Genomic DNA, 14,060 nt, shown 5'->3' with positions numbered 1-14,060 from the left:
TTCCTCCTTAGTGCGTCCTGTGCGATGGCCCGGTGAACATGAGCTCGGGCGAAAGCATTGGCTGCCTCAGGGACTCGTGACCTGGAGCCCAAACAATGTACAGTATGGTCCACTGTTAAAGGGAACACTCGAATGCATACTATCAATGTTCCTGGCCCTCTAAGAGCAACTGGATTAAGAAACAATCTTCATACAAGTCAATAGTCTGTTAAGAGGAGTCGCAACTTTTAACCACCAGTAGTCTTATGCACATCTAAGCCACTATGATTTCGTAAGATAGCGAAATCTAAACATGCTGTTCACGCAGGTTTTCTCTTTAACAGTGAACCCGTCTGTACGTATCTGGTAGATTTGTCTTTGCTGCAGTGGTGAGAATTTCTAAGGCTTGCTTGGAAATTCTTTCCTTCTGAAAATTTCGACAAGCTGCTGGTGAATCGGTTAGTATTACTGTTTTGTGAGTACAGGTTGAGACTGCTAGCGATATTGCTGTTTCTTCTGCCATGTCGATTTCTGTGGTTAAGATGCTAGCTGCCGTTAGTTAATATTTTTGTACTGGTGTTTGATAAGCCCTATCTCCGTCTACAGGCATCAGCAATCTTAACTTAAATGTTCCACAGCTTGGCCTGAACTGGTTTGACTGATGCCAGCCATAAAGTGCTGGGTGCTGTTGCCGAGATAATACCTTGGTTTGCTTGGATAGTATGTCAACATGTATTGGTTACATCTCAGTGACAGAAACCAAAGCTACGCAGCACTAGTGTCCATCAAACTGTTTCAGGACACACTGCGGAGCATTCGAGTTAAGCTTGCTGATGCCTGTAGACGGAGATAGGGCTTATCAAACACTGTACAGTTCACTGTACAGTTAATTTGTAGGCATTCACAAATGATTGTGTTAGTAAATACTGGGTGGGGAGGGGATGAACGACATGAAAAAGATAATGAAATCTGTGCTGGTGGTAGGCCGACTTGGTGGACACTGATGGCTAAGACGACCTGTGGTGCATTAAATTCGAAAGTTCACTTTAGTAGTATGTCAGAAGATGACATTTTTCTATTTTTCTCATCAGAAGGGCAGGCTGGGCGAGTTGGTAATTAAACATGATGTGGCTGTGGGCAGTGGGACCTGGATGGAGGACCAGAGCGAACTGTCTGTGTTTGTTCCTGTGTCACACTGCCCACAGCAACATTATGCTCCATTTTTTACTCCTCAGTGAACTTTGTGATGAGAGTTTTAGTAGTAAGCGTGCTTAGGTAGGTATCGTGTGAAAACCTTTTTTGATCAGTACACAACGCAGGCTTGTGGAATCTCTTGAATAAAGCCCATGCAATTTATATTTCCAGAAGCATATGCTGGCACATACTAGTGCAGACTGTAGATCATACTATATTTTACAACAATGGATTTTGTGTGTTCCTACAGGAGGTCCTACAGTTGCTGCCTTGAGCTTTTAAATTGCACCTTCCAGCTTCCCTATTGTGTCTTTTACTGGAATCTGCAGCAAAATTTGATCAATGAACTTTGTACCCGTTTCACCTCTTTTTCATGGGCAGCAGAGAGACATTTGTACCGCCGTGAAAGCGGCCCACAACCTGATAAAGTGGGTTCCGAAAGACCAAATAATGTTCATCAATCAATCCATCCATCTCATGGCGATTCAGCATGTTCACTGATTCTGTGACCCCTAAGCTCTGGAATCAGTAGTACATAGTAGGCTCTGCTGACTTGCAATATTACCACTGTCTGCTGGTGGCAGTGCTTGCTGATTAGAGCATTAAAATGAAGATTCCATATTGCCATTGCACAGGTAAAGAGATCAAGCTTCAAGAGCTGACATATTCAGGCATGGATGTAATGCCCGTGTATGACGATGATGCACCACCACCAGGTGTTGACGACTATCCGGTGATGAAAGCTGCGCCACCATCATCAACATCACAGGTACTCGTCTAATACACCTACATGCACTACAGGGCAGCAGTGTGTAGATTCATGGCTTATAATCATTTTTAAAAATTAATTTATCAATTCTCTAATAATATAAATAGATAGTATGTCAACATGGTTGTAAAAATGAAGAAGTTTGGGAGTTGTACAATATTTAACACAAACATAATCAAATATTGTGATTTTGCTAAGCTTAAGTAGTAAATCTCAAGATTTAGTTCTAAATTGTTGTGATAAATAAGGCTAAATAAGGCTAAACCAAAGGGGCATTCGTTTTGTATGCTCCTCTGTACTGGTGAGATAAGGGAAATTGCAAAACAAGGTATCCTACATATAGTTATGAAAGTTGGCTGCTGGCCTAATGTTTTTCACATATTTTTGCCACAAGTAGTAGTTGTAGTAATGGAATTATAGTAAATGAAACTGCTGTTTAAATGCAACTAACTTGAATGTAATAGCTTTCAAAGATAAATTCTGCGTCTGTGTTCATCTCTCAGTAAATGGAATATTTTTTAAATGGAACATATTGTCCTGGTCTCTTCACGTTCTGTTTAACAAGAGTCTGGTGTATTTCATTTTATAAATTATAAAAAGAATGGGCAGTGCCATAGTACTTTCTCAATGGTAGTGTATACGACTTGTGCAATTTTTCGTAGTCTATCTTTCATTAATGCTTGTCTATTGTCTTTTCAGGCAGTTGTGCTAGCAGGACAACAATTGGCACAAGTTCAGCGAAAACAGGTAGCCATACCAAAGCCTCAGTGGCATCCACCCTGGAAGCTATACAGGGTATGTGCCTTTTTTTCCTATTGACACACTTTAGCTCCAGTGATATCCCTCAGTTAGGCTGCCATTTTTACATGAATGAACATGTGAGGACTTTAAAGCAGATGTACTGTAAGTGCGCAGATGAAAAGTTGGCCCTATAGTCTTGTCAAAACTTATGATCCCCTTCGGTCTAGGAGCCTGTTGAGGTGGAAACAAGATTTTTTTTTTTTTTAAAGCAAGCCATGTCACATAAACCTTTAAAAAAAAACTTGTGTACCAAAAAGCTCTCTTGCATTACATTGCATTGTTGTATTGCTTCTTGTAAACTTCTAAACAAAATGTATCCAAGGGCACCTTGAAAGTAATGAAAGAAGAGCACTTAGCAGTCTACTGAGGTGCATTTTTGAAGTCAGGTTCAGAGTCGCAGGTGGCATTGTGCTGCGATTCCTTTGCTTTCTGTTGAGGGTCGGCAACCTACGGCCCGCTTGGCAGTATTATCTAGCCCCTGGCACGAAGTCAAACCCCCCAGCTCCTTTTATTTTTTTGCTACTTCTTACTGACAGAGCAGTTTTCACATAAAATAGTATTTTCACTTGTAGTCTATGCTTGATTGCGGCTTTGTAACATGCATGCTGAAATAAACATGATTTCTAATCCAGTTTTACCGATTGGTGTATATTGGCCAAATTTCGTGCTTTGCCTGCAAAGTCCCCTTCCATGTATCGGCTTCACACAACTTGGCCCTCTGCCTAAAAAAGTTGCCGACCCCTGCTTCATGTCATGCTTCGTTGTTAATGTTGAGCAACCATGCCTTAGATAATATGACATTGACCTCAGCTGGTCAATCGTATTCTAAAGCGACCTCTCACAGCCTGAGACACTGGTACCCACAGCTCAATGTTTTTGTCTTGGATCAACATGTTTGCTCAGTGCAAAATGAATGAGAGCATATGATTTTGTGAAACTTTTCACGAAACAGGACAACCTGTTAGTGTTGGATTAAATGGGCATCAAACGGACACAGCAAGGAAGTTATTGAAAGCCATGGCACAGCATTTTAATTTAACAGCTCACAACTTTGATGACCTCGGTCTTTACATCCATGAGTCAGACTCCGATCCCCAGGAAAGAAAATATACAGAGTCACACCTTATCCACACTCCGGTTAGCAAGTATAAATGTATCTGAGGGGGGCTCTTGAGTTCATGTGGTACACTACGTACACAGTGGAAACTGATGAGTGTTAAGCCCTTATTCAAAGAATTTCTGACATAGCATTGTTCAGGGAAAGATGCAAGTTGAAAAACGCATTTTTTTTCCAAAATGACATAATTTTCACTTTTACTTGATTTCACAAGTTTGGGTTCTCTACTTCTATCACAAAAAAATATAATAAAGGTATTAATCAACCTCTAAGAAGGTTCAAATCTCTTTAAAAGAGCATAAGGTGGCTACCAAAAACTAAGAAGAGCTCATTGTCTAGAGTCTCCTGGAAATTGTCACCTGGTTGGTTGCCGTTGCGCTTCACATGAAGAGTTTACTAAATCCACATGCTCAAAATAACAATGAATGCTAAGCTCTCATGATGTAACAAACCATTTAAAAAAACATATTGTCACGGCTAAAGGCCGGGCAAGAAGACAGAGGACGATGAAGTGATGAGCGTGGACAGCACCCACGGTTCCTCCGAGGAAGAAGAAGTCGGAGCAGCTGCTCTTTTGTTCTGTTAATACAGACCTCGTTTTTTCTGGTCGCACCGTCGTCCTGTATTCTGTTATTTTCACCTAGCGACATTGGTGGAGGTGCTGGACTTCTCCAATTGATGCTTTTGACACCTCCGCGCCCTAACACATCGAGTCCACCACCGCAATCCGTTGCTGCAGTGGATACTCCTATCCACCGCTACAGTCGCCGACAGCGACGCCTTAGTCCCGAGGTGATCCCGCTCGAACTTCTCCAGCAACACACCGTACCGGGAGAAATGGCTACCGGAGGGCCTTCACAGCTTACTGTTGATCAGCCTCTAATTCCTGAGACCTTCCATGGTGAGGTTTATGAAGACGTCGAGGACTGGTTAGCCCAGTATGAGCGAGTCGCCAAAGCCAACCGCTGGTCCACTGTACAAAAGCTATCGCGCGTCTACTTTGCTTTGGCAGACAGCGCTCGTACATGGTACGAGAACCGCGAGTCAACGCTGTCTTCGTGGGAGGAATTTCGGCAGCAAATTCTCGGGACATTCGCAAACACCGACCGCCGCGATTCTGCTTTGCAGCTCATCGAGGCACGCATACAGAAACCAAACGAGAGCGTCGCCATGTTTGCGGAAGACATGACCTGCCTATTTCAGCGGGCCGACCCCGAGATGCTTGAAGGTAAAAAACTCCGACATTTGATGAGGGGCGTCAAGGAAGAGCTGTTTGCCGGTCTCCTACGCAACCCACCAATAAGCGTAGCCGAATTTGTCAAAGAGGCTACAACAATGGAGCGAGCAATGCAGCAACGGCGCCGATACCATGACCAGCCATTCAAAACATCTCCCAGTCCCTCTGCTTTGAGTGCCGGTAGTGAGTGTTCTCTGCGCGAACTCATTCGTGAGGTCGTTCGGGAGGAGATCCGAAACCTCCTTGTGACTCCGCAAGAAAATACCATGGCTTGCGTTGCAGAAGTTGTGCGGCAAGAACTCCGCCAGGCATTTTCGTTGCCCGAATCGCCCTCAGACCAGCGGTCTGTGAGCTACGCATCAGCTGTCTGTCGACACACTCCAGTGTCCTACAATTCGTCACCACTGGCTTATCGTGACGTGAGCCAAGGGCCTTACAACGAGCCGTGGGCCCCAGCTCCCAATCCGCCGCAGCCGTATCCACAGTCCAACGTGCCTATGCAAATGGCGCCAATGTACACTCCGCCGACATCTGCATCTTGGTCGTAAGGTATGCCCACCAGTCGACCATTCATCCGTAAGACGGACTTGTGGCGCACCATCGACCGTCGACCACTTTGCTTTCATTGCGGAGAAGCCGGCCATATTTTTCGCGATTGCCCGTACCGTGACCGTAGACATCATAACTTTCTACAAACCTCCCCTCGTGCCTATTTCGATAACCGCCGTGACAGCAGTGCAGGCCCGCAAGCACAGCAACCCGAAGTGCCGTATCGTCGACCCCGCTCTCCTTCACCTGCACCGAACTCGCCGCCACAGCGCAGTTACTCCGAGGGGGTCCGGGGCAGATCTCCTAGCCCTCGTCATGGAAACTAACAGCTGCGACCTTTGGGGGGAAGGTTGCCGCCCGTCGAGATGCTATCACACCTCCAACATCTTCTCTACGACGTGATACGACGAATGATACCACGGATCGTACGACGCACAATACCAAGGACGATACGACGTCACCGACATCAACAGAAATCGTAAGCGCCAATCTAGACATTTGTATAGACGCACGCCCAATAAAAGCACTGGTAGATACTGGTGCGGACTTCTCTATTATCAGCCGTAAACTCGCCGACTGCCTAAAGAAAGTAAGAACAATATGGACGGGCCCAAACATTAGAACCGCAGGGGGTCAATTGGTGACGCCGACAGGCAAATGTACAGCTCGAATTAATATCGGCAGTTCAGGTTTCGTCGCTACTTTCGTAATTTTACCGGAGTGCTGCAAAGACCTGATCTTGGGCATGGACTTCTTGCATGAATACGGGGCCATTATCAACATTCTTGAGAGATCGGTTACGTTTTGGATGGCCCCAGATCAAGTTTCGGATGTGCCCTGTACAGACCAGCGACGTCAGCCTTTGCGTGTCTTCGAAGAAGACGTAACCATCCTACCGCGATCGAGTGCACTCGTGGCTGTGACATGTGACACGTCGAGCGATTCTGAAAACATCGCCGAGCAAATTCCAACACTGCTATTCAGCCATGGTTTATCTATCGCAAGAGGCGGCGTAAGCATAAAATGCGGACACACGCACGTCCTTGTTACGAACTTCAGCTCTGAACGCCGACATCTAACGAGGGGCATGGCAGTCGCCTACGTGGAAGAGCTCACCGAGATGACAGACTGCCTAACTCTTGAAAAAGATAATTCAACTGATCTGACCCCTGCACCTCTATCTGTTGATATTGGCCCAAGTTTGCTGCCGGCACAGAATCAAAGTATCATGCAGCTTATTAACAAGTTTGAAGATTGTTTCTCTTCGATTTCCAGGGTCCGTCAAATGCCACTGACGAAACATCGAATTATGACGGACGACATGACCAGACCCATCAGGCAAAACCCGTACCGGGTAGCTCCGCGAGAACGTGAAGCCATCGAAAAGCAGGTGCGACAGATGCTTGAAGACGACGTTATTCAGCCGTCGAAAAGCCCTTGGGCTTCGCCGGTTGTATTAGTGAAGAAAAAAGACGGCACCTTACGTTTCTGCGTGGATTACCGCAAGCTGAATCAGGTGACAAAAAAAGACGTCTACCCACTTCCGCGTATCGACGATTCACTCGATCGACTACGGCATGCGCGTTATTTCTCGTCGATGGATCTAAGGAGTGGGTATTGGCAGATAGAAGTCGATGAAAGAGACCGGGAGAAAACAGCTTTTGTGACACCTGATGGCCTTTTTGAATTTAAGGTACTTCCATTTGGCTTGTGCTCAGCACCGGCAACGTTTCAGCGACTAATGGACACCGTACTATCAGGCCTCAAGTGGCAGACGTGCTTAATGTATTTAGATGACGTCATCGTATTTTCTGCTACATTCGACGAACACGTCAGGCGACTGCACTCAGTATTTCAAACTATCCGTTCCGCCGGACTAACACTTAAGCCAGAAAAATGCTACTTCGGCTTCGAAGAGCTTCTGTTCCTGGGGCATCTTGTCAGTAGTGAAGGTGTGCCGCCTGACCCTGAAAAAATAGCTGCCGTTACGAATTTTCCAGCGCCAACTGACAAAAAGGCGGTCAGGCGGTTTTTAGGACTGTGTGCTTACTACTGACGCTTCATTGAGAACTTCTCGCACATTGCCTCGCCGTTGACCCGCCTTACCAGAGAAGACGTCGCATTCGTATGGAATGAAGAGCAGCAAAAATCATTCGACGAGCTGCGGCAACGCCTTCAGAAGCCACCAGTCCTCGCACACTTTGATGATGACACACCGACAACAGTGCACACCGACGCTAGCAATGTCGGCTTAGGAGCTGTACTTGTGCAGTGGCAGGATGGCTCCGAACGAGTAATTGCTTACGCGAGCAGAACTCTTTCACGTGCGGAAGAAAATTATTCCACTACTGAAAAAGAGTGCCTTGCGGTGGTGTGGGCGGTTATAAAATTCCGCCCATACCTGTATGGTCGTCCTTTTAATGTTGTTAGCGACCATCACTCCCTCTGCTGGCTGACGAATTTAGGAGACCCTTTAGGACGGTTGGCGCGCTGGAGCCTGAAGCTTCAAGAATTTGACATGACGGTGGTCTACAGATCGGGGAAGCGACATTCAGACGCTGATTGCCTTTCTCGTGCGCCATACGAACCTGCGACGGCAGAAGATGACAATACAGCCTTTGTCGGAGTTGTAAACACTGCAACTGTCGCACAGCTGCAACGAGACGACCCCGAACTAGAACCCATAATACGTTTTTTAGAGGGTCGCACTTCAGCTGTACCTAGACTGTTCGCGAGAGGGCTTTCGTCATTTTGCTTGCGCAACGACGTCCTGTATAAGATGAACTTCACGCCACACGGAAGCGACTACTTACTCGTCGTCCCAACATCTCTAAGGAGTGAAGTATTACAGGCATGCCACGATGAACCAACATCCGGCCACCTGGGTTACACGCGTACGTTGTGCAGAGTGAGGCAGGAATATTACTGGCCAAGACTGACGGCGACCGTTCAACACTATGTTCGGACGTGCCTTGATTGCCAGCGCAGAAAAGTTCCACCCGTCTAACCAGCAGGCCTCCTCCATCCTATTGACGTGCCTGTTACTCCATTCGCTCAAGTCGGAATGGATCTTTTGGGCCCATTTCCAACCTCATCAGCATAGATTATTGTAGCCACCGACTACCTCACTCGTTACGCCGAAACCAAGGCTTTGGAGAGGGGCACGGCAAGTGAAGCAGCCCGATTTTTCGTAGAGAATGTGGTGCTGAGGCATGGTGCTTCATCAGTGGTAATAACTGACAGGGGAACTGCATTCGCAGCCAAACTATTACAGACAGTTTTAAGACTTAGTGGCACATCCCACCGGCGAACAACGGCGTATCATCCGCAAGCGAATGGTCTTACAGAGCGTCTCAACAAGACACTAGCGGATATGCTCTGCATGTATGTCGATGTGGAGCATAAAAACTGGGATGAAATCTTGCCGTATGTCACGTTCGCCTATAGCACGGCTTATCAAGAAACAACAAGAACAACGCCATTCTGCCTTCTTCATGGTCGTTAAGTCACCACTATGCTGGATGCTATGCTGCCGCACGAGTGCGAAGACGCTGAAACGGATGCTGATTATATCACTCAGCTGGCCGAAGAAGCCCGACAACTTGCACGCCTACGTATTAGTCGCCAGCAGGGCTACGATTCAAGACGGTACAACCTTCGTCACCGACCAGTCTCTTACGAGCCAGGAGAGAAAGTTTGAATATGGACACCTATTCGGCGCCGTGGCCTCTCAGAAAAACTGTTAAGACGGTACTTCGGTCCCTATAAAGTTCTGCGACGTCTCAGTGACGTTAATTATGAGGTTGTTCCTGATACTGCGCACTCTTTAAGGCGTCGAAGGTATGCTCCAGAAGTTGTGCACGTGGTACGCATGAAGCCTTATTTCTCCGAATGAACTCATGCGTTTCCAACGAGTACAAACCGCTTTGATTATAAAGCATCGGGACAATGCTTTCTTGAATGGGAGGCTAATGTCACGGCTTAAGGCCGGGCAAGAAGACAGAGGACGATGAAGTGATGAGCGTGGACAGCACCCACGGTTCCTCCGAGGAAGAAGAAGTCGAAGCGGCTGCTCTTTTGTTCTGTTAATACAGACCTCGTTTTTTCTGGTCGCACCGTCATCCTGTATTCTGTTATTTTCACCTAGCGACAATATCTTTGCCTCATATATGAGCTTTGAGTTATGTCTTTAAAATGCGTTTTCCTCAAGATCCATTTTTGGGCAACTTCCTGAGATTAGACATCATGTTTTTGGTACTTCTGATAGTCAGATCAAGATGAAATTTTGCTCAGATATTCCTTAACATGTAAAGGGTGCAACTATGTTCTTTAAAACTTGATTTTACCTGTGTATATAGATTATGAAGCTAGAGCAAGCAATTAGTATTGGCTGAGGATTTCAACAATTTTTACATTACAATTTTTCTTGTCCATTAAAATGTGAAATACGTGCTTTCTTCATAGTTATTGGCATTCTAAAGTTAGTGAGGAGTGATATCAGCCATTGATAGCTCAGAACCATAAAAGTTTAGTGGCATAAAAAGTTTGTCAAAAAGAACTATCGTGTTTACTCCCATCATTTTTACCCTCGCATAATTTTTTACCTTTGTGTAAAAAAAAAAATGCTTGCGTATTTCGCGCTCTGCAACCCGCCCGAGCCAGCTCGCCGGCGCGCACCTTTAAATTTTTTGGATGGGCATGCGCCTCGCCGATCAAGCGAATGCAGTCAAACGAGCTGCGAGTGCAAAGTCTCTTCTTCTCAGGACTTCCCCCATCCATAGAATATCGTGCGCGAACACTCAAACCTGTTGACAGGTCGCCGTAAGTGCTCAAGCCTTTAACCCCTCTATCTCTCCATCTCTACCACCGTGAGAATGTGTGCTCGTGCTGTGGCGCAGACAACTTTTGCCACTGGAGGTGTGCGAGAGCCTGTTGGGCCTGTCGGGCCAACCAACTGTTCCTCTCATTCTCTGCATCTGCACTGCAACACACGCTTATTGGTTGATTTCGGAAGTTTATGTTTCGTCATATCCGGCGAATGGATATTTACGGTTCCCTTGCGGTGCGCTACAGTAATTACATATACAGCAAAATTCCAACACGCTGTTTTGAAGTTTGCCGAAGAAAACGGGAATCGTGCCATCGCCAAGCACTTCAGCGTGAATTCCTTCAACGTGTACCGATCAGTGCAATCAGTACAGGAGAAAACAGAAGAGTGCGCGCTTGCTAATACAACTGCCCTGCTACTGATGAAGGCCTTTTCAATTATGTACAAACCTTAGGTCCTCCGGTATTGCTGTGTGACCTAGTTTCTTCCAACGTTGTTGAGAAGAGCTTCAAGAAAATGGGATATTCGAACCCACTGGACAGAAGTGAGGGCAATGCGCTTTGGGAGGACAAAGGCAGTGATTGCGATGATGATTCTCTATCAGACATCTCGATCAGTGATTCCCACTAAGCTGCACGTGACCAGATCTGACCGAGATTAAAGTACATTCTAATTCGGTGAAATAATCAAGTACGTACGCTTCATTCGGACTCCAACTTATTTTCTTTTCTTGAATGTATATACTGCGTGCGTTAGGACTATTGCACATTATTTTGTATGTGTTCGCAAAATCCCCGCATAATCTGCATACCCCCTTTTCGGAGCTCCAGAATCGCAAAAAAAAAGGTGTGCTAATTATGCGAGTAAATACAGTATATTTTACATATCATTGAGGCACAAAAAGCTGTGCAACTTGCTACAAAATTAATTACATATTTGAAATCAGCATAAATGCCTATAAATACAGAAATCAAGATGCGAGCCGACTGATGGAAACTCGTAGTGGAATAATCAGGGTGAACAGTGGAGGTGCCTCATACAGGCTGGCTAACATTTCAAAAAGAGAACCTATCTTTGTCAAAGACAGCATGTCGTCCTTGGCGTGTTAGTTTTGAGGGGGTTAGTAGTGACGTCATGTCCTGGTGGTGCATGTCCCTGTTGGCAATTGTTGTCTAAATAAAAAAAAGAACTATAAAGCAGAGAAGTGCAGTCCTCGCTTTGTTTTGAGTTAGGTGGTAGTGATTCAAAATGTTCTCGGAAGGTAGAAAAAAAAAGAAAAGGAAAAAATAAAAATGAAAAAAAAGAAAATGCACAAAGTAGGAGTGGTGTGCTGCAAAGCGGTGGCCGCTAAAGACACGAAAAAAGGAAACAGCTTGAAAGTTTGAAGCCAGCAGATAGTTGCCGTGTCCAGCTACCACAAAGGGTTGTCGACGATAGCTGCTTACGCCTGTTCCCGAACACCTCTGAATGGGACGCATAACAAGAGAGTGGTTACAAAAAGGGGGGAGAAGCAGGCGGCGTACTTTTAAATGCCAAGATGCCGAAGGTAAGCGATACCGGATGGGGTCGGAAGAGCACGTGTTTAATGAGAGAAGTCATTGGCAAAAATATGCTTTCAGTATCCTCGTAGGTTGCCCACTCAGTGGATTTGTCTCAAGAATTCGGCAGCATGTCGGTTGAGAAAAAGGGAAATTGAGAATGCAAAGAAAATGAGCAATGACAAGAGAAGCACAAGAAGAAAGGTAAAAATTCCGCCATATCCACGAAGTGAATGATGATGAGTGGGCGAAGCTCCGGAGGTAAACCTGGTAAACCATAAATCCTCTGTACATTTTGCCCACTCGATTTTATTACATTGCTCCCCCTAGCGTACGTCGCCGCACTAAATCGAACGATTGCCTTCAACCAATGACACGCGCCATATGTGACATCATTCCTATTTTATAAGATCTCGCGTCTTTCATCAACTACAAGTACCGCTTTCTAGTTTATAACATCTTGCATCTTTTCATCATCAGCTACAAGTACCACCATCTAGTAAACACTACAAGAACTAAACGAGAGGTGGCTACATACAGGAGACGGTACCGCCATCTAGTGAACACTGCAAGAACTAAACTAGAGGTGGCTACATACAGGGGACGGTACCGCCATCTAGTGAACACTGCAAGAACTAAACTAGAGGTGGCTACATACAGGCTACAGGGGACGCACAGCCCACGCCCTAAGGAGCTTCGCCCCTAAAAAAAGGGAAGTTGGGGGGGTGGTACGTGGGACGTTAGGGTTAACAGCCGACAAAAAAAAAAGAGGAAAAAAATATAGGAAAAAGGAGACGCAAAAAACCTTCTGGGTTGGGAATGACCTTAATGATGCGTGGTAGGAGTGGTTTTAGAAGCAAGGGAAGAGGAAAGAATGCAGTAGCGTAAAGGTTCTAGAAAATAAGAACTTCGTAGTTGTATTCAGACACATGCATATCTATAATTAAAATTGAAAGAGAACAATAATAGTACGATATATATAGGCTAGATCGATTCCATGTAATACCGGTTTGTTTAACTACAATAAAATAAAATATTTGAATCACTCACGCCATTCTCCATAGTAACGTCTGATGGTTCTTTTTTCTATGGATCAAACAGAAATGAACAAGCAGCATTTTATGATGTCTCTTGATGCACGAAAAGTTTTTTACTTAGTGCAGCTAGATCTATAACTAGTGATTAATTGTAGGCGGTTTGCCTGACGTCATTAGGATCATTTTGAGGTTGTTCTACTGCGGTGCATGTATTCTTGTGCATTTGCCTTAATTTCTCGGTAAGTAGGGCACTGCTGTTGATAATATTGTTGTTTTAGACATCATACATAGAGCTTTGGGGGGTCTCGAAATGGAGCGCGCCACGCTCTTGGAACACGGACACAGTCAACATGATCAGAACGAACCAAAACAATGTACATTTATTTAACTACTTTTAAAATCACGATATCGTCAGCCAAATTATTATAACATCAATTGTGATCAAACGCCTTCGGTCAAACGCCGCCCCACCCCAAAAGAGACTCGCTCAATTCTCTCGTGCCGCCAGGGGTCACCGCCGGCGCTACCGACCTAACCATGACAATGATAGTGGTGACCAACGTTGCGCCGGCAGTGGTGACCACTATCATTACCAGATAGTGGTGACCAATAGTTACACCGGCAGTGACGCCGCCAGGCATCACTGCCGGCGCAACTATTCTAACCATGAGGATGAAGATGGTGGTGGTGATAAATGCTGTCAGGTCCCCAAATGAAACAAGTTTCCAAGGTAGCGTCACTCATTGTTCTCGAGCTGTCCTCCTCACTGTCTTGCTTACCCCTCCTTTTTTCTGCCATCCACGTTTGTAATTGGTGCATTCCTTGCACGTGACCTTACAAATGGCTGGTGGTGTTATTTATTATTATGCAAAAGGTTCAAAACAAGTACGCATGCGCATATGGCTCCAGCCGGACTCTCGCCGTGACCAAAGACAAAATTGTAGCCAGGACATAAAGTGAAGAGAAGCGTTTCAGTGTGCGCCAAGCCGGCTAGGATTGTTTCGCTGTGCT

General features: G+C 45.6%; 1 protein-coding gene across 1 annotated transcript in view; it reads left to right on the top strand.

The window, feature by feature from the left end:
• Tango4 (transport and golgi organization 4) overlaps positions 1 to 14,060 on the top strand; it is an 87,985-nt gene that overhangs the window by 13,597 nt on the left and 60,328 nt on the right. Inside the window, exons 4-5 of the mRNA XM_037429260.2 lie at positions 1,809 to 1,942; positions 2,642 to 2,737. Coding sequence (XP_037285157.1) covers positions 1,809 to 1,942; positions 2,642 to 2,737 — 230 coding nt within the window. The remainder of the gene's footprint in view (positions 1 to 1,808; positions 1,943 to 2,641; positions 2,738 to 14,060) is intronic.

The sequence above is a fragment of the Rhipicephalus microplus genome, chromosome 2 (assembly GCF_043290135.1).
Source record: "Rhipicephalus microplus isolate Deutch F79 chromosome 2, USDA_Rmic, whole genome shotgun sequence".
NCBI lineage: Eukaryota > Metazoa > Arthropoda > Arachnida > Ixodida > Ixodidae > Rhipicephalus > Rhipicephalus microplus.
The sequence above is the reverse complement of the archived record's forward strand: the minus strand, read 5'-3'. Positions and strand labels throughout refer to the sequence as shown.